Source organism: Rhinopithecus roxellana, chromosome 3, assembly GCF_007565055.1.
Source record: "Rhinopithecus roxellana isolate Shanxi Qingling chromosome 3, ASM756505v1, whole genome shotgun sequence".
Taxonomy (NCBI): domain Eukaryota; kingdom Metazoa; phylum Chordata; class Mammalia; order Primates; family Cercopithecidae; genus Rhinopithecus; species Rhinopithecus roxellana.
The window spans coordinates 130,202,971-130,227,841 of NC_044551.1; the positions used below are offsets into that span (position 1 = coordinate 130,202,971).

The 24,871-nt window shown below is 35.6% G+C and overlaps 1 protein-coding gene across 2 annotated transcripts in view; it reads left to right on the forward strand.

Moving 5' to 3' along the window:
* Positions 1 to 24,871, forward strand: part of TTC37 (tetratricopeptide repeat domain 37) — a 98,105-nt gene that overhangs the window by 44,248 nt on the left and 28,986 nt on the right. For both annotated transcript variants that reach the window (XM_010380604.2, XM_030927267.1), the window contains 9 exons: positions 2,167 to 2,260; positions 4,878 to 4,955; positions 8,254 to 8,378; positions 9,186 to 9,309; positions 13,599 to 13,820; positions 14,689 to 14,761; positions 17,148 to 17,201; positions 17,379 to 17,487; positions 20,783 to 20,911. In XM_010380604.2, coding sequence (XP_010378906.2) covers positions 2,167 to 2,260; positions 4,878 to 4,955; positions 8,254 to 8,378; positions 9,186 to 9,309; positions 13,599 to 13,820; positions 14,689 to 14,761; positions 17,148 to 17,201; positions 17,379 to 17,487; positions 20,783 to 20,911 — 1,008 coding nt within the window. The remainder of the gene's footprint in view (positions 1 to 2,166; positions 2,261 to 4,877; positions 4,956 to 8,253; positions 8,379 to 9,185; positions 9,310 to 13,598; positions 13,821 to 14,688; positions 14,762 to 17,147; positions 17,202 to 17,378; positions 17,488 to 20,782; positions 20,912 to 24,871) is intronic.

The window sequence follows — 24,871 nt, forward strand, 5'->3', positions numbered from 1 at the left end:
GCCTTGATTGAAACCTTGGGCATGCTACCAAAATTCTCAACAGGAAAGTATTTATTGCTTAGTGTTTAAATAAGGTGATTTGTACAAAATGTTATGCAGAGTGCCTGGCATATCCTAGATGCTCAAGAAAATGTTAGTTTCATTAACTTTTGACAAAATACTAATAAAGAAGCAAGGAGTTTAAGCAGGATACTGAAAACAGTAAATATTGACAGTCAAATAATATAAAGAATCGGACAAGTTGTGAAAAACAGGAGAGAAAATGCCTCACTGTAGATATTGTGGGGATTGTGGCACTCTGCATGCATTTAGCCTGAGGCAGTAGACTAAGCAATTAATTTACCAACATCAGCACTTAGGGTAGGTTTGTCTTAGGGTGGGTGTGGCATGTGAATGCATGTATCTCCTCATGCTCATTTTTTATTTATTTATTTTTTTGAGACGGAGTCTCGCTCTGTCACCCAGGCTGGAGTGCAATGACACAATCTAAGCTCATTGCAACCTCCGCCTCCCAGGTTCAAGCCATTCTCCCGCCTTAGCCTCCCGTTTAGCTGGGATTACAGGTGCATGCCACCATGCTTGGCTAATTTTTTGTATTTTTTGTAGAGACGGGGTTTCACTATGTTAGCCAGGATGGTTTCAATCTCCTGACCTCGTGATCCACCTGCCTCAGCCTCCCAAAGTGCTGGGATTACAGGCATGAGCCACTGCGCCTGGCCCTCATGCTTATTTTGACTCAGTTATGTTGACTCTTTCTTTTGTGACTTGAAGGATTTTTCAAGAATAACTTTGACTATATGATTTTAACCTTAGTTGTTGATCTTAGAACCTAACAATCATAAGATATGGTTACGATGTACTTTGTTAAATAATCTAAAGGATTTGAAGGCTTACTTTCCACTACTGCTTTTAAGTAGATTATATCAGATATGTTTCTTTTTCTACATTTTACCTTCTTAGATAGGTAATCACCCAACGGGTTCACTTTGCCCGCTGCATAGACAGAGCCAATTTATCAAGACAGGGGAATTGCAATAGAAAAAGAGTAATTAATGCAGAGCCAGCTGTGCGGGGGACTAGAGTTTTATTATTACCGAAATCAGTCTCCCTGAGTAAGCATTTGGGGATCAGCATGTTTAAGAATAATTTGGTGGATGGTGGTGGACAGGCCCTGAGTTGGAAGTGCTGACTGGTTGCCTCGGAGATGAAATCATAGGGATTTGAAGCTGTCTTCTTGCACAGAGTCAGTTCCTGGGTGGGACCACAAGATCAGATGAGCCAGTTTATCAATCTGGGTGATGCCAGCTGATCCATCAAGTGCAGGCTCTGAATAGTGATGTTATCTCCAGGAGCAATTTGGGGAGGGTCAGAATCTTGTAGCCTCCAGCCGCAGGACTCCTAAACCATAATTAATCTTTTGACTAATTCGTTAGTCCTGCAAAGGCAGGTCTAGTCCCCAGGCAAGGAGGGGGTTTGTTTTGGGAAAGGGCTGTTGTCATCTTTGTTTCTAACTATAAACTTAGACCAAGTTCCTCCTATTTTTAGTTTAGCCTACACCCAGGAATGAACGAGGACAGCATGGAGGTTAGAAGCAAGATAGAGTTAGGTCAGATTTCTGTCACCGTTTCAGTTATAATTTTGAAATGGTGGTTTCAGACACATGATGTTTTTTGACATTAAAATTTCAAAATACTGCACTGAAAGTACTAGACTTACCTTCTGTTTCTAGTGTACAATACTGACTTTGTTATTTTTTTTTAAATACATACATGTTGGAACAGAACCACCAAGAGAAATTATTGCTTAATTTAATCATAGGAAGGTTTAAGTAATTAGCCAAAGAACTGAATTTCCTTATAAATCTCATGACTGGTTTTAACAAGAACTATAATTTCAAGTTATGATCCTTTGGGCATAAAAATGTTTAAATTCTAAAATACAATTAAAAATCAAATATAACTATTAAACATTATTCAGTGATTAGAAGAGTTAATAAAGTTTTTACTGTCATATTATATTCAAGATAAAATCAGGCCACTATTCTTAACAGTGTAAGTGATCTCAAGAGGTAATCTGGTATTTTAAGATACTGAAAAAATAAAACTAATATTTTGTTAGTACCATCAGTATGCGTATGTAAAAATGAAGATATTTCTCATTTTCTAGAAAGAATTCAGAATTATGCTCCAGCTTTCACAATGTTGGGTTACTTAAACGAACATCTGCAACTCAAAAAGGAAGCAGCAAATGCATACCAAAGGTAAACTACATTTAATTGTGATAGATGCAGGAGGAAGATGAGGGGAGGGGTTCCTGGAGAATCTCTGACTGGCCTGTGCATTGGGAGAACGGGGTGAAGCCAGGGGAAGTTCATGCCATTTGTAGGCAGAGAGGAACCTGGCCTCTTCATTTCTTGTGTGTGTGGCCTGGAATCAATCTGTGAGACGGGGGCCTGTTAGCAGGAACCCCTCTCGCTTTGCTAGGAGGGTTTTTTCTTTTTTCCTTTTCACCCAATAAATCCATTCCCCTCACCCTTCAATGTGTCTGCATGCCTAACTCTTCCTGCTTGTATGACAAGGACCTGGTTTTAGCTGAACTAAGGAACCAAGTTCTACATCAATTGCAATGCAATCATTGTTTATCAGTTAGCTTTTCAAATGTTAGTTTCATTCTCAGGAAGAAGGTACTAAATAATTGTTTTGACTCCTTTCCTGATGTTTCCTTGTATACTATTATTACATATTAGAAGGTGAAAAGATGTGGTCCCAAATTTTCAGCTATATTTTGTTTTTTGTTGCTCATCTTAAGGAGGTGGGGTAGAGAAATTGAGAGAGAGAAATCAATAGAAAAGAAAGAAGAAACAAAACAAAAAACTTACCAGATTTTTAGAAAAGTCTGTCTTTTAAGAACTTATCTGTCTAACTTTATTAGATTTGAAAATGTGTTCAGTGAGACAAGAAATAAGAACATTGTGATGTGTTTGTTTGAATGACTTTAATATCTACTATGTATTTATTCATTTAATAAATATTTGTTGACTACTGTGTGCCAAGCAGTGTTCTTGGCACTGGCTATTTTGCAGTAAATTAAAAAAGACAAAGGCCTTGTTCTCATGGAACGTGTGTTCTGTGGCTGAGAGACATGATGAGCTAATAAACATCTGTGATGATAATAATTGCTAAGAAAGAAAATTAAAGTAGGGTAAAGGGCCAGAGAATGCAGGGCAGGAAGTGACATTTCAGGTGAGTTTAAGAATGGATAGATTAACTAAGAAGGCAGTTGAGGCCCGACTTTAGTGAACTGAGGCCACAAGCCACTTGTTTATCTGGGCAGGACGATTCTAGGCAGAAGGAACAGCAAGAGAAGTGGAGAAGTGGAGGAGTAGATTTGGCATGTTTACAAAATAAGAAAGCCAGTGTGCTGCAATGGAATGACCAGCTGGAGAGTGGTAGGAAATGAAATCTACATAAATTTCTATGTAAATTAATGGATAGGTGATAAGAAAATAACTATTGATCTCATGACCAACTACTAGATGAAACGTAGAAAGACCTGGTTGCCTAATCTCTGAGGCACATTATTGCCCTAAATCTAAATAAATATTTACAGGAAGCCTTGTCAAGTGAAAAATAATTGAGGTGTCCTGAATGCTTTGCCATATCCTTTTATGGATCTCTCTGTAGTTCAAAGGAGTAATCACTAGATGGTACTGGAGCTTGTGTAATCAAGAAGTTATTTTTCCAGGTGTGTATGGAAAGAAGTATGTGAAAATAAATGTATATGAAAAACCACTATTTTGCTTCTTTCAAAGCCAACAAACTTAACAGTAAACTATAAATATGACAGACTGCAACAGTGAGCAAGATTTTTAAACAGAGAAAACTAGGCAGCTAGGGTGTTTGGTTTTTTTTTTTGCAATAGCAAATGACATATATATAAATGACATAAATAAAAACGACATATCGTTATTATTGCAGATATTGTGAATTTAACATTGGTTGCACCTTAGTCTTAAAATGACATCTCCACAGTCACTTGGGTGTGTGTACCACTTTCTTGACTGATCATCACTGCTGTTTTCTGCTTTAAACAAGTATTTGATGGTTGAAACCACAAATTAGGCATAAATCTAAATAGGGGTATAGTTTTTCATCTCTATAATACTGTCTTTAGGCTTCTCTAGCAAATTCTTGTTTTTCATGCAACATCAGGGAGATAGAAAGTCTTTGTTGGCTATTTCTCCCTAGCCTGTCCTCTTTAAATGGGAACAAAAATAAAAACCAAAAATCTTGTTAAATATCCAACTCTTTTTAGTCGTTAAGACATTTCCCTGCCTGCCCATAGGGAACTGAGCGTAAGAAGAAAATACACGTTGTCAGCAGGTTACTTATTCCAATCCTTGAGGGACTTCTAGTGACTAGTCCTCTTCCCTCAACTTACTTTTCTCTAAGTATTTTTTCTGTATGTACAAGCAAGGATGCATGAAAGCATTCAATTTCCTGGCTTCCTAACTCAAACTACTAATATATAAATAGTTTCAAGAATGTTTTCTATGAACTCCAAATATGTCAAAACTTTAAACTGTGACATAGTTATTTCCCATATTTAGATTTTTGAAATATTTAGAGCTCAAATGTAATAAATTTCACTTACTAAGAGGTCATTTAGATATTATTTTCCCAACAGTTTAAAATCTAAATATCTGTAAGTGCTTTTGTTGTACCAACTTAATAAAATATGAATAAGCTATATAACTAGCACCAAAGAATTAGTAGAACTAAATGAACAAATATCTGTGGATTCAGCTAAAGAGGAAGGTAACAGAATGCTATTGCACAGAGATAAATTAAAATACCTTGTTTTTTTTTTTTTTTAAGGGCAATTTTGTTGTTACAGAGTGCAGAAGACCAAGATACTTACAATGTTGCGATAAGAAATTACGGCAGATTGTTATGGTAAGCATATTTTTTCTCCATTAATTCTATCAATTGATTGTATTTTTCTGGTGAAAGCTGTGGAACTGGTGATATGCTGACTAGTTCCCAGAACAGTGGGACATGTAGGATACATAATTTCCATAGAAACAGGCTCTGTTAACAGTTTCCTGTACCTATGATGCTAACTAACCCCAGTGTGCTTTGTATGGAGCAGATTTAGAACTCATGGTTTGTTGACTGGAGATGAGAACATTTGGAAGAGAGGTAGTGGCCATCTCTAATAGTAGAAGTCTAGTTAATTGGAAAAGGAATTACATTTATTCTGATTTGCTATATATTCTTAAACTGAGGATGGACATTAGGGGTCCAGTAACCCCATTGAAATAGTACACAAAAATTGTTGTGTGGGTACCTTTTGGGGATGAGGAAGGAGCTCTATATCTTTCCTCAGTTTTTCAGAGACTTCTAACTCTAAAAAAGAATAAAAGAAAGAAAGATTAAGAACCAATTGTTTTAGAGGGTAGAACTAACACCAGAGGATGGAAGTATTGTAGGAGGAGGGTTTTTGATTCAAGTTAAGGCAGCATCCTAGAGTGCCCTAAACTTGAATGGTGCAGTTTGCAAAACACTGTTAAAACTATACTTTGATGCTTTAGGATCAGTGCCACATCTTTTAAGGAGCTACATGGTAGACCTTAGGTAGCCAGTTATTTTCTTTTATAACTGTGTACTTGAAAAATATCCAGAATTGGAAAATTATACTGTTCTGACTGCCTCTCCTTTTAATCATTTAAACTGTTAATATTTAAAAGTTGAAAAAATATTTAAAAATTGAAAGAGCTGTCAGTTCCAAGATTTTGTTGAAGTAGAGGACAGATATATTGTATGGAATAAAGTATCTGTTCTTTTTAGTTTTGATGTTTTATATAATCTAAGTACTAATGTAAGTATTTTAGAAGAAAATGTATACCTTCAATTGAAAACAGATTGTTTTTTTTTAATTTACTTTTATGAAATGTATGAAATGTGCAAACATGCAGTGAGTAGTAGAATAATTTAATGAAAACTCACCAATCAAATTATATCTTAAAATTCTGTCAGCTTGTTTCAGGTTACTTTTCTTTCTTTTTTTTTTTTTTTTTTTTCCTTGAGATGGAGTCTCGCACTGTTGCCCGGGCTAGAGTGCAGTGACATGATCTCGGGTCACTGCAACCTCCACCTCCGGGGTTTAAGAGATTCTCGGCTAGAGCCGAGCCTGTAATCCCAGCACTTTGGGAGGCCGAGATGGGCGGATCACGAGGTCAGGAGATCGAGACCATCCTGGCTAACACGGTGAAACCCCATCTCTACTAAAAAGTACAAAAAAAAAACTAGCCGGGTGAGGTGGCGGGTGCCTGTAGTCCCAGCTACTCCGGAGGCTGAGGCAGGAGAGTGGCGTAAACCCGGAAGGTGGAGCTTGCAGTGAACTGAGATTCGGCCACTGCACTCCAGCCCGGGGGACAGAGCGAGACTCCGTCTCAAAAAAAAAAAAAAAAAAGAGAGAGAGATTCTCCTGCCTCAGCCTCCTGAGTAGCTGAGATTACAGGTGCCCACCACCATGCCCAGCTAATGTTTTGTATTTTTAGTAGAGACGGAGTCTCACCATGTTGGCCAGGCTGGTCTCGAACTCCTGACCTCATGATTCACCCACCTTGACCTCCCAAAGTGCTGGAATTACAGGCGTGAGCCACCGCGCCCAACCTTCAGGTTACCTTTTCCAGAAAAATTTCAGATAGATTCATTGAAGCACCCACATTCCCTTCCGTAGTTCCATTCTTTTCTCCACAAAAGCACGCACATCTTAGAAGATAGTGTTCATTTAAAGAAATACTTTCAATATATATGTATGTATCCATAAACAATCTAAGGTAGTCCTCTTTCCTTTATCAGAATTTAAGTGTTGATTTTGTAAGTTCTTTCACTTTTTAAAAACTTACTTATAAGTGAAGGTTGCCTATATTTTTAGCCCCCATTCATATCCTCAAAGATTAAAAAGATTTTATAAAAAGATTTCCACAACACATTAAAAATAAAAACAGATTCAGATTATGGTGATGGATACCAGAAAGAAGAATCTTAAATCTCTTCAGATGATGGCGGTTGAGCTTATACAAGTTCCTTTTATCTTTAAGCAAAAACAAGTTATTTTTCTGTTATTAATAAGTATTGCACTTTAGTATATATTACAGTTTATATTTTCCTGCCCCCCCCGCCCCCCCTTTTTTTTAAGATTGAGTTTCTCTCTTGTTGCCCAGGCTGGAGTGCAGTGGTTCAATCTTGGCTCATTGCAACCTCTGCCTCCCGGGTTCAAGTGATTCTCCTGCCTCAGCCTCTCCAGTAGTTGGAATTACAGGCGCCCGCCACCACGCCTAGGTAACTTTTGTATTTTTTTAGTAGAGACGGGGTTTCATCATGTTGGCCAGGCTAGGCTGGTCTTGAACTCCTGACCTCAAGTGACCCGCCCATCTCAGCCTCCCAATGTGCTGGGATTACAGGTGTAAGCCGCTGCGCCCGGCCTCCTCTCTCTTAAACACAAAAAAGAATAATGTTTTTGTTCATGGAATTTTAGTGTGTCAATATGCCCTCCAGAAAAGAAAAATGTGCAGATAAACAGTTTACACAAAAGATAGGTTTGATTCTGACTAGGCATTTTATGACTTGTTAAGCTTAGCAAAGATGCTAGAACCATACTCATAGGGTAATATTTAATTAAGTATTAAGCTTAAAAAAATTAGAGATCCATATAAAAGTCAACTTGGAATTATTTTTATAATTTGGGATTTTAATTAAAGTTTGTTAAAAAAGAGACAATTTGTAATTTAGTAGACCACTATAAAAAAGGAAGTACACATGAAATTATCAGAAGAAACTTAGTGTAAAGTATTATTATTTTTTTTGAGACAAGTCTTGCTCTGTCTTGCTCAGGCTAGAGTGCAGTGGTACAATCTCGCCTCACTACAACCTCCGCCTACTGGGTTCAAGCAATTCTCCCGCCTCAGCCTCCTGAGCAGCTAGGATTATAGGCATGCACCACCATGTCGGGCTAATTTTTGTGTTTTTAGTAGAGATAGGGTTTCACCATGATGGCCGGGCTGGTCTCGAACTCCTGACCTTGTGATCCACCGCCCCCCCCACCCCCCTCAGCCTCCCAAGTGCTGGGATTACAGATGTGAGCCACTGCGCCCGGCCCAACTTAGTGTAATTGTATCTCTGTATTTTGATGATACATGCCAGAATTACTTTTGATATTAAAAGTAAGTTGTGTTTTACTTCTTAGTTCCATTGGCGAATATGATAAAGCTATCCAGGCTTTTAAGTCAACACCACTGGAAGAGTTAGAAGATATCATAGGTTTTGCTTTGGCTTTATTCATGAAGGGGCTTTATAAAGAGAGCAGCAAAGGTAAGAATATTGCCCTGAAGCTAAAGGACACGTCTTTTCTGGAGTTGAGTTTAATCATGATGAGCATACATACAGAAAGATGTAATAATGAGATGGGGTGGGGGTTGCAATGTTTATTAAAATCTGACTAGGAGTCAGGAGCAATACTAGGCACTTTTTATCTGTTACTTCATTTAGAATGTTATTATGATGAGTAGTCTTTATAGTAGTGTTATGAGCTGAGTATTTATTACACAAATGAGGCAACTGAGGCCCAAGATCACTTATGACAAATATGTGACTTAGCATTTGAAAGCAAATGTTTACTGCTCTACACTGCTTAGATATTAATTTCTGATAAATGAAGACCTCAACCATGTTAGTAATAGATTTTGATTTCTCCAAATATGTTAAATGATGCATTTTCACATATATGGGCTTAGCCCACATGTGTATAGAGCATTTAAGTATCTACTGCTTGATGGAGTTGCTTGGCTGCACGTGGGAATTCTGGTGATATCTCAGTGGCTGCAGGCCTCTGCTTTGGCTCTTAAAGACAGTGACCTAGATTCCCATATAGATTCTGAGGGTAGAAGTTAGAGATTGTCGCATAATAATCCTAATGATACCTGAGAATCACCTTGGAACACTGAAAACAAGTTGGATTATTATAAATTTTTATTCTATCTGCTTGAGAACAGGAGAATACAAAGATGTGATTGTATTTAGACCTTTCTGAAAAATAGGATTCGGAAAGAAAAAATCCCATGCTTGATCAATCAGGATGGCTTTTATATTGTTTTGTTTGTTTTCAATTTTATGTAACAGCCTATGAGAGAGCCTTGTCTATTGTTGAATCAGAGCAAGACAAAGCACATATCTTGACAGCTCTGGCAATAACTGAATATAAACAAGGAAAAATGGATGTAGCCAAGACATTGCTATTTAAATGGTACGTATAGTTGACATCAACATTTAACATGACCAGATACTTAAATATTTGGGTTGAGATTTGGAGCAATGTAAAATGAAGTTCTTAATGCTTTGGGAACTTGTGGGTGAACAAAAGGGATTGGGCCCACCTGGTTCTGAATTGATAGTCACAGGTGGAACTACAGATTGTGATTTAATTCTTAGCCCTTGATCTATTGGATCTTTCAAAACTGTCCTATACTCTGTTGCATTTTTTTTTTTTTTAAAGATAATCTGATCACCTGATAAGTAGTATCCTAAAATTTTAATGAAGATAGTTGTAATGAAGTCTTGTTTTTTGGCTTCTTGGATTCCCAAAGAGATGTTTTCTTCTTTCCTTTTCAAGATAACCTGTTAAAAGGTTCATTTAAAGGTGAATCTTTTTAAAAATGAGTAACAAAACTTAAAATTATTTCTGTGTTTTTGGAGTAAGTTAATAAAATAATGACCTGTGTTATTTGTGGTTACTTATATAATATTTTCTAACTTCTTGAAGATTAGTTTTTTAGAAAATTGGCCTTAATTCCTTCACAAGCAGTAGTAATTAATTCATGCTATTGAACAGTGGCCTCAATGAGTGTTGGCATTTTTGAGTGGTACTAATCTTCATGGTACAGAGATATTCTCCCATTGCAAAAAGTTTATATCCTTGCCTCCCACCTACTAAGTGGTAATATTAGCACTCCTCAGTCATTGTGACAACAAAAAAATTGCCTCTGTAACTACCCCATCTCCAAAGGTGGGGGGATAGAGATGGTTAGATGGTACTGGTTGAGAACCAGTTCTATAGGATAAACTTGACATGTGTTTATTTGATGTAATGCCTTTGCCTTATCCTCTGCCATTACAGTCATTTCCTTGTCTAATAAATAAGCAATTTTTTTTTCTTCCTCTTTGCTGGTTAGGAAAAACCAACCCATTTAAAAGAAAATCTTGTCTCTTTACATGCTTATATCCTTTTAACATGTATCTATGGTTATATATAACATGTTTTGAGAACTTAAATTTGCAAATGCTTGGTGACAAGAATCATAGATAATAATGATGACTGCAGTTATCAAGGGCAAAAGTAACCCCCTATTAGAGTCATTAGATTTGTCTTTGATTACTGCTTAAGACAGGAAATGGAAGTGGGAGAAAAAATAACAATATAATCTTTTTTTCCCCTTCACCTATGTGAAGGAAAACCTTTACACCTATGTTTTATGTTGTTGGATCCAAGCCTAGGTTTTTTGTTTTTTATGTTTCTTTCTTTGTTTTTGATTTTCTGCGCGTGTTCACCCAAGCTTGACACTACCAACTGCTTCCATCTCTACCCACTGGCATTCTTTTGTTTGATTTTCTTTCTATGAAAAGTTCCATTACTTAACCTATATGGCTGTTGTTTGGCATTCATATGTTGGGAACTGAGCAGTGTACTAGGCACTGATTTAAGGGGAACAGGATTTAGTTCATTATGTGAAAAAAATCTGGTTACCAACTTTATACACTTTATGATAATAAATAACCATGTGTAAAATCCTGAGAACATGGTAAAATACAACATACAGGTATTGAGCATTCAGCACGTGTTTGCTTAATATTAGAATGTAGTCATTTCAGTCATAATTCAGATTTTGTTTATTAATAAGTATTAAATTAGGTAGTTTTTTTTTTCCATTGAGCAAGGCACAAATTAGAATTTATTTTTTTGTTATCAATATTGAAATTTGCATTTTACTATTTGCTTTTTCGCTTTTTTAGTTGTACCCATTAGCCATGTGGTTATTTGCTAGACATGACACTGACTGACATACTTCCATATTTGGACACATATGTATTAACTCTTATTGTAAAAAGAGTTACTATGGATACTTTACGTAAGCTATTTACTTCAGAGCTGCCTCAGAAAATTCATGATTTCATACCTGTTTGTCAAAATGAAGTACAAAACTCTTAATTTCCCCCTTCCAAAAATAGTCCAAAGAGGTAATGGTAGATATGTGATATTTTATAATGTTATAAATATTTCTGTTATATCTCAATGAGCATTGTTTAAAACTTGGACCTGCTAAATTATTAGTTTATTTTTTATATAAGGTCACTTAAATGAAAAGTGATTAAAATATATCTTTCCTGCATTGCCATCTACACCACATCAGATATTACAGATGTTAGATTGCATCTCAGTGTTAAATCTTCACCGATAGATGTACTTAGGTAAATCATGAAAATTATATTTATAACTATAGAAGTGAATTGTGAATGTAAAATGGTTATACCATTTGGATAATGGCACTAGGCAGCATTTGTATAATAACTAATGACAAAAATTCATGGCTAGTGATGTATAAAATAAAATATTCTTTGAGTAAAATATTTCCCTTATTAATGTTATAGAAGGAGGGATACAACAAAGAACTAACAATTTGAATGACAGTGTCAAATATTATTTTGATTTTAGTATTTCCTGTTTTGGTTTACTTGCATCTTAGAAGAGCATAATGACATTGTTTGATGAAGCCTAAATATGCTGGACTGTTTTGACCTGGTTTAACCCTTCTGATAGGAATTTGGGGATGAGAACTGAATAGTCTTTGCCTGGAGTGACATTACACTCTAGAATTTCCACTTTGGAGAATACTCAATTCCAACTTGTGATTCCTGGTACAACAGACTTTATTTTTCTAGCCTAGCAATGCTCTAGAAGCAGAGGAATTCCAGTGCCTTTTAAAGTTATGTGGTTTTCTTTTAAAAAGCTCCTGTTTTTGGAAAGTAGATCTGTTCATTATTTGCACATAAAATAAAACCACTTAAGTAAAAAAAAAAAGTTTAAAAAAATTCCTTTGTTTTTATTGCACTATAAAATTCATAATAATTATTATAAGTTTGATTGTTAGTGGAGAGCTAAGATTTTCTTTATTCAAATTAACTGGGATTCCTAAACATTAATAGATTTTCCTCCATAAGGCTAAGTCAGATATTATAGTTGAAAGAGGAAAAAAAATGCTAGATGTTTACATGTAAAATGTAAATTCTCCTTAAATTATAAAAATGCTCATTTGGAGTACAGTGGATATAGAGGCAATTTGTACTTATTATGTAAAGTGCTGGTTTCAATACCATAGAGCAAATAGGACAAAGCTTTTTTGGAATGATAAAAATCATATTTTAATTGAAGAGTTTTTTTATTATTTATAACTTCTAATATTTTGTTGGAACTCAACATTTTAACAAAATTGTGCTGATTACTTACCTAGAACTGAAACTCAAAGAAGCTAATTTATATTTGTTTCTAAAACTTAATGTGTTAGTTCTCACACTGCTATAAGAAATACCTGAGACTGGGTAATTTACAGAGAAAAGAGGTTTAATTGGCTCAAGGTTCTGCAGACTGTACAGGAAGCATGGCAGCATTGCTTCTGGGGTGGCCTCAGGAAACTTATAATCATGGCAGGAAGTGAAGGGGAAGCGGGCATGTTTTATGTGGCCAGAGCAGGAGGAAGAGAGAGGGAGGCGCTGCACACTTTTAAACAACCAGATCATGTGAGAATTCACTATACAGTACTAAATGAAGATGGTGCTAAACCATTCATGAGAACTCTGCCTCATGATCCAATCACCTCCCACTAGGCCCACTGCCAACACTGGGGATTACAATTCAACATGGGATTTGGGCGGGGACACAGATCCAAACCATATCACTTAGATATAATGACCAGAAAATAAGTTTAGCTTTTGTTGCTCAGTGAAAAGTCATTGATGCTTTTAACTGCTTCAATCAGGGAAATTGCTATCTCTAAACACCAAGAAATTTGCTTTTATATTAATCTTAAAGTTGAGTTTAGTTTGGTGAATCTTTACATAAATTGCTTTTTATACTAAATAATGTTTTAATAGTTACAGATAAAGACTACTGTAGTCATAGGCCGGGCATGGTGGCTCACGTCTGTAATCCCAGCACTTTGGGAGGCCGAGATAGGCGGATCACGAGGTCAGGCAATCGAGACCATCCTGGCTAACACAGTGAAACCCTGTCTCCATTAAAAATACAAAAAATTAGCTGGGTGTGGTGGCGGGTGCCTGTAGTCCCAGCTACTCTAGAGTCTGAGGCAGGAGAATGGCGTGAACCCGGGAGGCGGAGCTTGCAGTGAACCGAGACAGCGCCACTGCACTCCAGCCTGGGGGACAGAGTGAAACTCTGTCTCAAACAAACAAACAAACAAACAAAAAAGAAACAAACAACTACTCTAGTCATAACTAACAGGTAATTTTAAAATATATTTACAGCTCTATCTTAAAGGAACCAACCACAGAAAGCCTTCAAGCCCTGTGTGCTCTAGGGTTGGCAATGCAGGATGCTACACTGTCAAAAGCAGCACTTAATGAGTTACTGAAGCACACCAAACACAAAGACAGTAATTATCAGAGGTGCCTTCTTACATCAGCGATTTATGCACTCCAAGGTCGCTGTGTGGCAGTGCAAAAACAAGTATCTAAAGCTGTTCACAGGTAAATTCTGTATTTGTGAACTTGGAACCTAATTATACTTGATATCATTGCATTTGACATTTGGACTTTATTAATACTGTAAAATAAGGTAAGAATATACATTTGAAAACCACACCCTGGTTTTATGCAATTTTACACAGGACCTGACTATATATATTATTTTACCTATAAGGATTGTGTTTTTTTAATTCAATTGATAAGTTTGGCCCTTAGTCAGGTTAAGGCCCAAACTTTGTTTTGCTATTAAAGCTCTTAATTCCCAAGTTTGTAATATTCTTAGTCTGTTGTCTGGTACTGTCTAGATTGATGGTTTTAGTAATTTTCAGCAATTTAAAGATTCATTAATTTCTTCAAAATTTGAAAAAAGGAAAGCTGTCAGCAGCAGTGGTTAATTATTATATTTTTATTTTTAGCAGTAAAGTGTCGTGTCTGTAGTCTCTTTTCCTTTCAGAGTTCATTTTTGTTAACAATCTTTGCTGATTTTTTAAAAATTATTTTAATATAAAGTTTATTCCTTATGTCATTTTTATTAGTAGTTATCTTCCTGCCATGCAATATTACTTATCCTATAATTTTTAATCTCTTTGTGTTTGAACACAGTGTGTTAAATTTCCTTAACTTTTCTTATCTCATGACTTTATAAACATCCATTGTTGATTTTTTCTTCTTATTTTCATAAAGACTGTTGGTGTACATAAGTGATATAAAGTATGTTTTCTAAAAATACTTTCAACCAAACATGCACAATTAATATGAACTTGTTTTAGATGTCTAAAAGGTTTTAAACTTAATAAATTGTTGATTGCTTGTACATTTTGTGGTTAAAGTAACTTGTCCCTAAGCCTGCTACTTTTGATGATCTCTTTAGCAACCCTGGTGACCCTGCTGTTTGGTCTCTGTTGTCTCGAGTTGTTGCACAGTATGCTCAACGAAATGCAAAGGTAAAGTAATGTTTCAAATTCTAGCAAAAAGATAAAATAACTTGTGGTAAATATGATAATTTTAAACTATGGCATTATTCTTCTGAAAGATAATTTATACAATGAAGAAAGTTCTGTTATTAGCTAAATTTTCAATTAGTCATTCAACGAATACTAGACTGAGTTTTCTCCATGTATCGTTGCACTGTTCTAGATGTTGTGGGAGCTACAAAGAAGTAGGAAGATCTTTTTGAACACATACAGATTATGTTAATGATATGTGATAAAATAATGTAACACTGCCAATAGTAAGCATTAGCTATGTGTTTTTGAATCCCAAAAGATAATTTTATTTAAAATCATCTTAAAGATAACGCAGTAAGAACTAGAACACTGCTAATATACAAGTATATAATTATAGATATGAAGTCACTGACATCTATAAAGGATTATACACTACATTTTAGTTTGTAACAGCCAGATATTTTCAGGAGTCTGTATTCTTCTATTAACTTCTGTGGTTAATATATCCTCTCATAGTTCACTTCACAAGTTGGTAAACATAATGGTAATAGCTAATGTTTTCAACAACTTACCATGACTAATAATTCCAATATCTGAAATCTACAAGACCTACACACTTGTTTGACGTCTGTGAGTCTTGTTTGTTATTCCTACTGAATTTCATTCTTGGTGGCTTGGTTTCTTTGTTTACCCAGTTGTGTGTACTTGAAAATTATTTCTAGGAATAATTTGAGGCCTAGAATTAAGGTACCTTTCTACAGAAATAATTTGTACTTGCTTCTGCTGGGTGCTTGGGAGGTCCACCAATCTGGGACTATGTTATACAAAGTTTAGAACTTGGGGTTTTTGGACCAAGCAGGCTACTTTGTGCCTGGGTTGCTAGTTCCTGAGACCTGGCTTAATTCTGATTCACCTTGAATCTTAGGGTGTGACCTGTTGGGGTCTCAGCTTATTCTGATGTAGGTCTCCTCTATACTCACCTCCTTGTGTTAACCTGGGCCTTAATTTTTGTCCTACTAGCCCATGCATCCTTCAGGCTTAAAATTAAAATTTGTTAGTATTTGGGCCAGGCATGGTGGCTCATGGCTGTAATCCCAGCACTTTGGAAGGCCGAGGAGGGTGGATTACCTGAGGTCAGGAGTTCATGACCAGCCTGGCTAACATGGTGAAACCCTCTCTCTACTAAAAATACAAACATTAGCTGGGCATGGTGGCATACACCTGTAGTCCCAGCTACTTGGGAAGCTGAGGCAGAAGAATCACTTGAACCCTGGGAGGCGGAGGTTGCAGTGAGCTGAGATTGTGCCACTGCACTCCAGCCTGGGGGACAGAGCAAGACTCCATCTAAAAAAAGAACAAAAGAAAAAAGAAAAAAAAAAGAAAAGAAATTGTTAGCATTTGCAAATGGCAGAAGCGGCTTCCCTGCTCACTTGTCTCTCTGAATTCCAGTTTTCCCTTTCAATTTTGACCTGGTAAGTCCTTAATATCTTGTCAATCTTTCAGTACTTTTAAGAATATGTTTTTAAACTCTTTTATCTCAGTGCTTTTCAAACTTTAATGTGCAACTGAAGTCACCTGGTGATCTTGTGAAAATGCAGATTCTAATTCTGTAGGCCTGAGACGGGACCCAATATTCTGCACATCTAACAACCTCTTAGAGAGTGTGGACACTGCGGATGCACAAGCCGCAGTTTGAGCAGCAGGGTTTTATTTCACATTTTTCATTATTTTTAATGAATGAGTTGGCTCAAAGGACCTGGAAGACCACTGTTATTCAACTCCAAAATTACCTGAATGAAGCGCTTTATTATGTGTTAGCTATCAGCATTTTTATAATCTCAACAACCATATGAAGTAGCTGCAATTATTTAAAGTTATAGATTTCAAATTGATCTAATGAAAACCCTGTGATGCTACATGTATTTTTCTTATTTTTAGTATTGAGTTGATTATTGAAGCAATGATGAGCTTCATGGTGCCTTGAACTTTATTTATTTTACTGGAGTATGTAAGTTTTGAAAATACTGTGTATTTTCATATAGTAAGCCATGTTAATTTATCTTTGTGATCTTTCTCAGTCTTTATAATCTTTTATATTATTAGAAAATGTATACATTTGGTTGGTAAAATTATGTAACTTTTGAGCCTATAAACGAATATTTTGAAAGAAGAGTTGGTCACAGTAGAAAAGATTTCCTTTCACAAGATTATTAGTCTTTTCAAACAGTAATAATAAATTGATACTTTTAAGAAGGTTAGGAGTTGTGAAAGTGGTAAAACTGAACCTTTCCAGTGATTTAGTAGAAAGGCCTTATCAATCTTAAATTTACTTTTTCATGAAAGTTTTTGCATTTGTATGAATCATCAATATTTTCTGTTCTAGGGAGGTGTTGTAGCAGGAAATGTGGCTCATATTCTGGACTCAAATCACGGAAAGGTTAGTTTGTCCTAGTACAAAGGAAATGTTGAATTTATTAAATAATGCTGATGAAGGAATAATAGTTTTCATAGCCTTAGTGATTATATCATATCAAATAGAGCCTTTTAGTCAGTTTGAAAGAGAGGGAGCTATAAGGAAAATTGGCTAACATACTTCTTTTCTCTTATGTCGAAGGCGTTGCTGTACACTGCAGTAAATCAGTTGGCTATGGGAAGCAGTTCAGGAGAAGATGAAAAAAATGTTGCACTAAAGACCATTCAGAAGGCAGCTCTCCTTTCTCCAGGTGCGTGTAATATCTATTTCATTAATTCCAATTTTTTTTTCTAAATACATATTTTGTAAGTGGGGGAAAAATCTTGCACACAATATATATTTTATTGGCATTTTTTATACCAGACAAAAAATGTGCATAGTTTAGGTCTTCTACAACAAGAGTTTGAGTGATTAAAGTATTTTGCACTATGTAAGTGTTTAATACAATATATAATGCTATCAGAAATGACTTGTTAAATTGATGCATTATAGATTCACATAGTTTCAAGGTGCATGTGATAATTCAGTACATTTATATTCTTGAATTTGGATTCTATCAATCTTGCATTTATTTGTGATTTATAGGAGCAAAGTTTATATTTCCATGAAATAAGTCAAAAGGGAATTTTAAGAAAATATTTCAAGATTTTGCATATCATTTGATTATCTGCTTTTGGCTACTGATAATTAAGAAAGCATCAATTATCGAAATAGGCCTAAAGGAATGTCTGCTTAATGATACTTTATTATTACCTGTTACTGAAAATCTGAACTATACATGTATTTTCAAGAAACAGTTTTATTTCCATTTTGCATCAATATGGTTTGAAGAGTTTCACCTATAGTTGCTAAATTATTTAACATACACATTTAGATATTTTTATGTGTAGTTAGATTCTTGAAGGGTGGGGATGTATCTTGTATGGTAACTTACAGATGCCACAGTTATGGCCTCACCTGAGCTAACTGTGTCATATATAGGCTGTTGATCACAAAGGTACTGAGGAATGTTACTTAAGCTTGTTCCATTACTACTACTGGAAAAATGCCGTAGAAGACTGGAATGTCTAGCATTATAGGGTTATAAGGTATATTTTTACATAATACAGTATTTTAAATATGAAATAATGCATGAAATTTATTTTCCTTTAACTCTTAAGATGTGTTAGATCAGAATGCTATTGCTTTTGGCTAAGCACTGTTGGGAAAGAAATTATACCAAGAACAAGTTCAGTGTTATCTTTGACAATAAATTGTAAAGACTCTCATTAAGTTGCAAAATATCTAAATTTCAGGGATTATTTTGTAAACTAAGCAAAAAAATCAATATTCTGTTGTTTATCTTTTCCTTCATTTTGACATAGAAATAAAAAGAGACTAAACATTTTGATTTGTCTATGTTATATACATATTGGTAGGTTTTTTATTTTTGGAGTTCTCAAGCAGATATTAGATAAACTTACTCTCAGTAATTCTTATTGTGGATCCAGAATGATAAAAGAGCTATTAGCCTTTGATTGTGTAAGGACAAAAACTTTAGAAAGGTGAGATTGCCCAGATTAGGTCCTCTCTAATGATCTCTGATGTTCCCGGATTATCTGGATAAATACATACTCAAGGAAGCAGAGACATCACATAAGATGCTAGAACAGTGACTTAGTGGCAAAGATGAGTGCCTGTTTGAGACTTGTCCTTAGAGTCCAATGCAAATGAATATAACTGTCGTTGTGTGTAGTGGCTGTACACCTAGTCCTTGTAGATCTTTAGATGAACAAAGCACAGTATTGATAGATGTTATTCCAGGGAGTCTTGTCAGGAATTTAAAGATAATTCCGAGAATTTAGAATTGAATGGAAAAAATTCCAATTTCTGCTAGATCAGTGCTTCTGTGATACTAAGAGGTATTTTTAGCAAGCTGTATTTTAAAATTTTTGGGTTTGTAGTTTATATATTATCTTAGAGTCACTCTATTTTATAGGGAATTTGGTTTGCTGGTCATCTGTGGAAGAGTTCATGGAAACAGTAATTATTTTGTATAGTGATAGAGGAAATTGCTGCCAGCTATTGTCCATTCTCCAATCAGAAATCCAAACTATACAATACTGTAAGATCCCTAAAGGGGCTATCCCTTTAATCTTCGGATTAAGTTAATATTCAGAGATTGAGTCCACTTCAGTTAGAATCATAGAATTTAAGACCCTATGGCACCTCAGCTATTATCTAGTTTAGTTGTCTTGTTTTATAAGAAAATGAATCCTAAAGGAAGAACTACCACACATTAATTAGTGGCATGGCTAGACCTGAAACCCACGTCTAAGGCTGTCATGTGCCTTTATTTATATAGTAATCAGATTTTATCATGAATTCTAGGAAATAGTCCCCATTTGTGTATTCTGGAATTTGATTATGTCTGTGCTACTTAAAATAAGGTAGTCATTATATGGAGTGGAAATTGTTTCATTATATGGAGGTATGTATTTAACTTTTTGTAAAAGTGTTTGATCTGCATAAGATTTTAATGATTCTTGTAATTTTGTTGATTTTTGTATTTTTAGCAGTAATACTGGTCACCTATAACTGAAGTAGATATATATTTCAGATATTTGATAAGAAACATATTGGGTGGGGTGGTCAGATAAGAAAAAATAGAAAACTAAAGCTAAAAAGTATGATCAAGTGACTATATTGTTAGCCAGCACCCCCTTGTGAGATTTTGAAAGCATTCATTTGTTTTTTAAGAGTAGCAGGACTAAAATATTAACTTGTTGAAGTAAAGGGCAAAATAAGATTTATAAAAATAAATGACCAAACAAATGAAAAGAAAAAAAAACTTCTAAATTCCAAATCCCCTTCACGTTTCTTTTTTTCACAACTTTCTTAAAAAGAGAAGTCTTTATGCATAATCTTTTCTATGCATAGAAAGTTACCTTCCAACTCACTGCTGTTGGACTTTTCTCCTTTTCCCTCCCCTGAAGCTGCTGTGAAGGGTGAAGGAAAGAAGGAAAGATCAAATGAATGAAGGATATATAGTCATATAAATGCTTCACTTGGAATGATGCAGTTACTTTCATGCTTGCCTGTTAGAATATAATTAAAATCTTGAGTCTTTCCTTTGGCTTAAACTTTTCTTAAGAACTGAAAAATTGTGTTATCTTCCTTGTCCTAGGACTGAGTCTTTAAAACAGCAACTACTAAGTGACGAAGATGAGTGAGACTTATCCTTGGTGTTCAGTGCAAGTGAATCTAATTGCCCTTTCCACAGTAATACAGCACGCTAGGCAGCTGAACTAACCAGCCATGGAAGAAGAACTTAATAGGATGCTTGTCATCCTCTGATATGTTTGGAAAAATTGGCAAATCTTGAAAGATGAATGTAGCAATGTGTCTTGAAAACAAGTGCAATTTAATTTTCCTTTGAGAAAGTGAAATTTTTTTTTAGATACAATTTTTTTTTTAACTTGTAAACTCTTAATCTCATCTTTGATAGTTTTTAAGCAACGTGTTGATTTTAACAAGACTTATCACTGTGTATTTCCTGTTTTTAGGTGATCCTGCTGTCTGGGCTGGGCTAATGGCAGCCTGTCATGCTGATGATAAACTGGCCTTAGTGAACAAGACTCAGCCAAAGAGGATAGATTTATACTTGGCACTGTTGTCTGCTATTTCTGCTTCAAGTAAGTTTTAAAAAGCTTCTTTATACATAATTTAATTCAGATTTCTTGCATGGTTAAATCCAGAATACAAACAGCTTCAGCACATATTGTTATAAAAAATATATTCATTAGGCCGGGTGCGGTGGCTCATGCCTGTAATCCCAGCACTTTGGGAAGCCGAGGCAGGTGATCATGAGGTCAGGAGATCGAGACCATCTTGGCTAACACAATGAAACCCCGTCTCTACTAAAAAATACAAAAAATTAACTGGGCATGGTGGTGGGCGCCTGTAGTCCCAGGTACTCTGGAGACTGAGGCAGGAGAATGGCGTGAACCTGGGAGGTGGAGCTTGCAGTGAGCCGAGATCACACCACTGCACTCCAGCCTGGGCGACAGAGCAAGACTCTGTCTAAAAAATATATATATATATATTCATTAAAAATCCATAGTATAATATTTATACAAAAGTGTGATAAGCGTAGGTATTTTCTCTTCCAGATAGCTTAAAAAGCCCAATAGGTTTTGTTAGCTGAAATCTTTCTTTTGTAGCATTTACTTACTTTGAGACTTTACCAGCGTTTTAGGATAGAGGTGACCTGGAAAGAGTCCTTTACTGAAACCTGCATTGAAATTGTCCCGTGATTCCTCCTGGGAATGTTGGTCAGAATAAGCTGTTAATCTAATCAGATTTAGTTAACATTGTATTGTAAATCTATAAATTTCTTCACTGAAAAGTGACATAGATTAACCTACTTAAATTAATAAATAGATTAGCCTGCTTTTGTCTTGGGACATTAACTTTTCACTGAATTAATTTTAGGTTATTAATCATTTTTTAGTAAATGTTAAGCATCATTACTGCCAGTCTTTTGACTACTAGGGCAAATTAAGAAAAGTAGGCTTTTGTTTAATGGTATTCAAATTGAAATAGTTTAATAAAATGAATTTATTAAGTGGTAAATCAGAAATACCTGTAACAGTTATTTTTAAGCCATACTCTCAGATTAAGAAAGAACTACCTATTTTTATTTTTTATCCACATTGACAATCTCTGTCTTTCATTGGTATGTTTAGACTATAGGTGTTTGAAGTGTTTGTTGATTTAATTGGTTTAGTATCTATCATATATTTTACCATTTTCTATTTGTTGCCCTTGTTCTTTGTTTCTGTTTTTGTCCAACTATTTTTCTGTGTTTTGTAGTTTTAATTGTGCATTTTATTTGATACTATTTTCTCTTCTTTGTTAGCATGTCAGTCATATTTCCTTTTTTACTTTTCTTTTTTACTGGTTGCCCTTTTTTACTGATTGCAATATACATTTACAATTAATCCAACTCCATTTTCAACTAACACTGTACTGCTTTATGGATAGTGCAAGTCCTTAGAGTAAAACAATCCTAGTTATTGTCCTTTATGTCATTGCTCTTTTGCTTGCACATAAGCATACGAGTCTATGTACATCCATACACACATAAGCACACATAATCAAATACATTGTTGCTATCATTATTTTAGTTTTTTTTTTTTTTTTAAGAGATGAAGTCTTGCTGTGTTGCCCAAACTGGCCTCAAACTCCTGGGCTCAAGTAATACTCTCGCCTGAGCCTTCCAAGTCATAGGTACAAGTCATCATGCCAAACTAATTTTTTTGTTTTAGAAATGAGGTGTTGCTATGTTGCCCAGGCTGGTCTCAAACTCCTAGGCTCAAGCAATCCTCCTGTTTTGGCCTCCTAAAGTATTGGGATTACAGGTGTGAGCCACCACATCCAGCCTATATGTGTCTTAATAGGTGAGACTAGTTTCTTGTAGGCAGCGTATATTAGGTAATTTTTTAAATCCATTCAGCCAGTCTATGTATTTTCAATGGAAAATTCATTTACATTCAAGGTTATCATTGCTGTGTGATGCCTTATTTCTGTTGTTTAATTAGTTTTTTTGATATGCTTTATTTCTTTCTCTCTTTATTGTATGTTATTGTATTTTGGTGGTTTTTCTGTAGTGGTACCATTTGTGTCGTTTCTCTTCCTCATTTGTATGTTTGCTTTACCAGTGAGTTTTTACTTCTGTGTGTTTTCATGATGGTAAATGTTGTCTGTTCTCTTTCAGGTTTAGATTCCATTGAGCATTTCTTTTAGGATAGGACTGGACTAGTGGTGATATTCAACTTTTACTTGTCTGGGAAAACTTTATTTTCCCCTCATTTATGAAGGATAACTTGGCTGGGTATAGTGTCCTTGGCTGATAGTTTTTTTCTTTTCAGCAGTTTGGATATATTATCTTATTCTCTACTGGCCTGGAAAGTTTCTGCTGACAAATCTGCTGTTAGTCTGATGGGTGTTCATTTATAAGTAGTATGCTTTTCTCTTTCTGTTTTTTGTATTCTCTCTTTGTCTTTGACTTTTGGTAGGTTAACTATAGTGTGCCATGGGGAACATCTTTTGGAATTGTAAATATTTGTGCATCTCTAAGCCTCCTCATGTTTTCAGATGTGTAAATCTCTTGCTAGAATTGGGATATTTTCATCTATTATTTTGTTAAATAGTTTTTCTAAACAAAATAACTATGTTTTATTTTTGCCTTCTAGGACACTGAAAATTTAAATATTTGGATGTTTTGTGGTGTTCCATATGTCATGTAGGCTTTGCTTATTTTATACTTTTGTCTCACTAAGTTATTTGAAAAGATCTGTCTTCAAGTTCTGAGGCTCTTCTGCTTGATCTAGTCTGTTGTTGAAGCTTTGAGATGTATTTTGTATTTCGTTCAATGAATTCTTCATTTCTGGAATTTCTGTGTGGTTACTTCTGATGATATCCATCTCTTTGGTAAATTTTTCATTAGTATCCTACCTTGCTTTTTGTAATTTCTTTGTACTGGTGTTTAGTATTGTCTTGTATTTTACTGAGCTGCTTTACTATCAGTATTTTGAATTTTTCCCCTAGGATTTCATAAATTTCTTTTTGATTCAGATCTGTTGCTGTAGAATTATTATGTTCCTTTGGAGGTGTCATATTTCCTTGCTTTTTCTTGTTTTCTTTGTCCTTACATTGATATATGCACATCTAGTCTAACAGTCCCTTCCAATTTTGGAATTTTCTTTCGTAGGGGAATTTTTTCCTGAAGATGTATAGCCATGGTGTTGTTTGGGTAGGTCACTTTGGCTTTGATTCTGAATGTAGTCTCTGATTTCTTTGGCTGTGGACAGCATCAGTGATATTTGTGATTTCTTTGGTTTGTTAGGATACACTTGTTAGTGGAGGCTTGGTGAAGTTTTGGTGGGGCCTGGGATGCCAGATAGGCCAGTCTTTGGACCCTAGTGGTGGCAGCAGTGGGCTAAGCTTGCCTGTCCTTGGATGCCAGAGCAAGGTACAGTGGCACTGGTGTTAGTGAGTTTAGGCAGGCCCATTCTTGTGCCACTATAGATGGATTGCCCAGGTTCCAGGAATGGCAGCATTGGTGTATTAGGGTTCTCCTAGAGGGACAGAACTAATAGGAGATATATATATGGAGTTCATTAAGTATTAACTTACACGATCACAGGTTCCCACAATAGGCTGTCTGCAAGCTGAGGAGCAAGGAGAACCAGTCCCAGGCCCCAAACTGAAGAACTTGAAGTCTGATGTTTGAGGGCAGGAAGCATCCAGCATGAGAGAAAGATGTAGGATGGGAGGCTAGGCCAGTCTCGCTTTTTCGTGTTTTTCTGCCTGCATTATATTTGCTGGAGGCTGATTAGATTGTGCCCACCAGATTAAGGGTGGATCTGCCCTCCCCAGCCTACTGACTCACATGTTAATCTCTTTTGGCAACACCCACTCAGACACACCCAGGATCAATATTTTGTATCCCTCAGTCCAATCAAGTTGATACTCAATATTAACCCTCAAAATTAGGCTGGGTAGGTGGGTGTGTTCTTGAGTTCCTGGGCAACAGGCATGGTGTGGGTGATGGCAGTAGCAGTGGGACCGACCCTCTGGGACCCAAGCAG